This window comes from Asterias amurensis, chromosome 6, assembly GCF_032118995.1.
Source record: "Asterias amurensis chromosome 6, ASM3211899v1".
In the NCBI taxonomy this organism is placed as follows: domain Eukaryota; kingdom Metazoa; phylum Echinodermata; class Asteroidea; order Forcipulatida; family Asteriidae; genus Asterias; species Asterias amurensis.
Window position 1 is genome coordinate 25,095,627 of NC_092653.1, and position 3,950 is coordinate 25,099,576.

General features: G+C 39.6%; 1 protein-coding gene across 1 annotated transcript; it reads left to right on the top strand.

Moving 5' to 3' along the window:
- The first annotated feature begins 50 nt into the window (after positions 1-50).
- On the top strand, positions 51-3,806 carry LOC139938791 (zinc finger matrin-type protein 5-like). The gene is made up of 4 exons (XM_071934423.1): positions 51-226; positions 846-908; positions 1,198-1,269; positions 1,963-3,806. Exons 1-4 carry the CDS (start codon positions 103-105, stop codon positions 2,241-2,243), a joined length of 540 nt encoding a protein of 179 aa, XP_071790524.1. The 5' UTR covers positions 51-102; the 3' UTR covers positions 2,244-3,806.
- Positions 3,807-3,950: the final 144 nt, after the last annotated feature.

Consider the following 3,950-nt stretch of genomic DNA (forward strand, 5'->3'; position numbering starts at 1 on the left):
CATTTTTGAAATGCCTGTCACTTCATCAGTCAAGAGAGGGCGCTTTGTCACAAACAACAAAGTTGCAAAAGTGTTTTTTAGAAACACAATTTCGGTGTCATTATGAAGCGGTATTACTGTGATTATTGCGATAAATCTTTTCCAGACAACAAGCAGAACCGACGAAAGCACATGAAAGGTGGACAGCATCAATCAAATGAGAAGCTCCATTATCTGAATTTCAAAGGTGAAAGATTTGAATTGATTGTATATTGGTTGACGGGTTTCCTTTTTGTGTACAAACCAACGGGATTTGTTCACTGTGCAAACCAATGGGATTTGTTCACTGCAAACCGATGGGCTTTGCTCATTTCGGTCCTGAACTTAACTAAGTTCTAAGGCAAGGCACTGGGATTGGTGCTCGATTCAGCAGCTGTTTTCACGAAACTTTACGCAACTGTGAAGTCCACTTGCGCAACAATTATGGCACAAACTACGCCACAAACAAACATTGCGCTTACATTTTATAAGTGGACTTGGCCGTGTACGGATTACGCAGTTGCGTAATGTTTTTTGTGTGAAATCAACTGCAGAACTTGCACGCAGTTTGCAGCCAAACGCAGAAAAGAACAGTGTAGATTTGCACATCCTAACTGCGTAACCGTAAGTCCACTTGGGCCGGCAACGTTTATGGCGCAATTAAACTATGCCATAATTAACATTGCGCTTACTTTACAAGTGGACTTAGCCATGTATGGGTTGTGCAGTTGCGTAATTTTTTTGCAGCCAAACGCAGGATTTAAGAACAGTGTACATTTGCATCAATTATGACTAATGTCAAGAATTCCATTTCATTTTATTCATAGCTCCTGAAGAAATCTTGGAGGAGGAATCAGCGAAAACGCCCTGCCAGAGATTTAATCGAACAGGTCAATACAGTTTGGACTTTCTTTGACACGTAACGTTTCCTCCAAAATGCTACAGATACTGTTTGTTTACCTTTTGTTAACCGCAATATGTTTTGGATCAATACATAGGACTTGGGACGAGTATGTTCCGTATTCTCAGACGTTAGGATGCATTCAACCCATCCTAAGTTAGGGAGAGTTGATCACTAAATATAGGATTAATTCTAGCGTTTTGTGAAATCGGTTGCAGACCTCTAGTTTTAATCATGACGTGTGTCACATCACCACCTAGTTTTGTGTTTGCTTTCAGGTGAATGCAGTTTTGGCGTAATCTGCCGGTTCTCCCACTTAACAACACAGAGAAGACACGAGCTCCTAAATGGTTTGTAGTCTAAGGCCGAGCCACACTGCAACGATAACGCATTATATTGGTTGATTGCTCTATGCAGAATGCGCACACGCTCATACAACCAATAGAATGCGTTCTCTTCGTTATCACTGCAGTGTGACTCAGCCATTACACTCATTTTATATGAACCTCCACTTAATAACAGGGTATCTATGTAAAGTCTCTGTTCACACACACAAAAGTCTCAGTGAATTTTACCCCATTGCAAACCCCACGACCCTAAGGTGTACCATAGGTTCAAGAGCCAACGTTATGAGTATACCAATTGGAGGTAGACCATGGCATTTGTGCACTAGAAACTTGCAACTAGGTTCTCACAGTGTCCAATTTTAGTAAGCTATGAAGCAGAAAGTACTTCTTAGCAGTAATTTCTTTGCTAAGCAAAAAATTAGCGAGGCACCAGTTGTAACAATGTAAACATTGTGGTTTTTTTTGGTTGGTTATTGCTTATGCTGAGCAAGTTTTTGAGCTTTAAAGCTTCATGAAATTGCGTGGGAGGGTTTTCATTTATGACCCTGTACCGGTTACAGAGAATGGTCATGATTGGTATCATTATAAGTTGGTACCCATCAAGGCAATGCATTTTATCTTTTAAAAAATAAAACTTTAAGTTGTTAATTAGAGTTTTGTTGATTATCATGGGTAAATGATTGTTCATCCTTGCAGAAATTGAAGAGAGAAAGCGTATTGAAGCGTCACAAACACAGCCTGGAGAGAAGACTAATCCTACAGTGGAAGACTGGCTAGAGAGTAGAACCAAGAGAAGGAGGACTGAAAAAGAGACTAGCAAAACAGGGGGAGGAGAGGTGGATGATGGATCATCAGATGACATCATGGGTGTAGGCAGTCTACCACCTGTACTAAGAGGCATACCAGATCTTCCACCATCTCTTCTCCCGCCCTCTGTAGAAAGTCTGTTACGGATTAAAGATGTTGAGTGGGGTTGATGCAGGGATTAACAAACAAACTTTCGTAGAGGCCTTTTGGATCTTCCATCATCTAACTCTACACTGCGAAGGTTGTGGGTTCGAATCCCACCCGAATGATTTGTCTGTGTGTTTTTTACAGAACTCGGGAATGTATTAAGGCCGTATCCGAAACTGCGACTTTGGCTACAAATATGGCTAGATCAGCGCGTCTGCCAGTGCTGAAGAATAGGCAGAAGCGCATGATCTAGCCGTAGCTGTAGCCGAAGTCGCCATTTCAGAGTCCCCAGTTCAGACACAGCCTAAGTATACAGTGCTTTTAAGATACACATCGGTGTAGGGGGAAAAACAAAAATTATTCCTTATTCCTGATGTAGAATTAACAATGGAACAAGAATTTGAGATTATTTTAACAAAGAAACTAATTTATTGAGCTGAATTGTCGCAATTTTGTAAATATTTTCGTCTTAATTTTAATCTCTAATGTACACTTGTCAAACAAAAAATAGTTTAGAATGGTTTATACGTTAAAAGCTACAAGTTGCCATTTACTATAAATACACTGTAATACATGCACCACTCGCATGAAAAATATCCGATTATTAAATATGTTTTTATATGAACAAAATATAAAACAAACTTTGATGACGAGTATTTCTTAATTTGGATTAACAATTTGTTACATTATACGCAGGGAATCCATTTCAACTATAGACCATGTAACCTTCCTTTACAAAAAAAAGTGACTGTGTACATTCCAGTGCCTTTCTAGCAGGCAAGATACTACACTGGGGTTGATTTCAATAAGATAGTCCTAACTTAGGGGTGCGTTTTGGCGACCCCAACCAAAGCCCAACCAACTCAACAAGTCTGTTACCGGTTGGTCTGAACAGCGTCGTCACCACGCTCAACCGAATAGGCGAAAAATGCTCAACCGATAACCAATGTTTCTGGTTGGGGTCGCCAAAACGCACTCATGGACTAGTCATATGACTCTAGGTTTTATTCAAAATTTAAGGCTAGTCTTGTGGGAGTAACTGGTTAACTCTTTGCGAAATGCACCCCTGTCGTCAATTTCACCAAATTCTTCCTAACTTGGGATTAAAGGAACACGTTGCCTTGGATCGGACGAGTTGGTCTAAAAAAAGCATTTGTTATAAAATGCATTTGGTTGGAAAGATGTTTTAAAAGTAGAATACAATGATCCACACAAATTTGCCTCGAAATTGCGTGGTTTTCCTTTTACTCTGCGAATGCGAACTGAGACAGTCGGGTCATATAAATAGCCCGACTGTGTTAGTCGACCAGGAGAAAGGAAAACCGTGCATTCTCGAGGCATGTTTGTGTGGATCATTGTATTCCACTTTTAAAACATCTTTCTACCCATATATTTTATTACAAACGCTTTTCAAAGACCAACTCGACCAATCCAAGGCAACGTGTTCCTTTAATCTTAGGACTTAATCTTTGTGAAATCTTCATATCCATAGTTAAGTTTCGTATCAATAGATGTTGAGATGCATTGAACCCACCCTAAGTAAGGACGGGTTACTTGTCCAGACTCGAGATGGGATTAATCCTAGCGTTTTTCGTGCTGGTCATAATGAAATTTTACTGCAATTAACATTTCTTTCACATCAAATGAAATGGCATAAAGTGAACTTAAACTTCTATAAATACCAAAGTATTTTTGCAGACTCACTGTTGTTATTGCGCTTTGAAATAACA

Excerpts from the sequence above, each read along its gene's own strand:
- LOC139938791 (XM_071934423.1), top strand. The coding sequence starts at position 103 with ATGAAGCGGTATTACTGTGATTATTGCGATAAATCTTTTCCAGACAAC. Across the intron at positions 227-845 it reads CCATTATCTGAATTTCAAAG|CTCCTGAAGAAATCTTGGAG; the intron begins GTGAAAGATTTG and ends TTTTATTCATAG. Across the intron at positions 1,270-1,962 it reads AAGACACGAGCTCCTAAATG|AAATTGAAGAGAGAAAGCGT; the intron begins GTTTGTAGTCTA and ends TCATCCTTGCAG.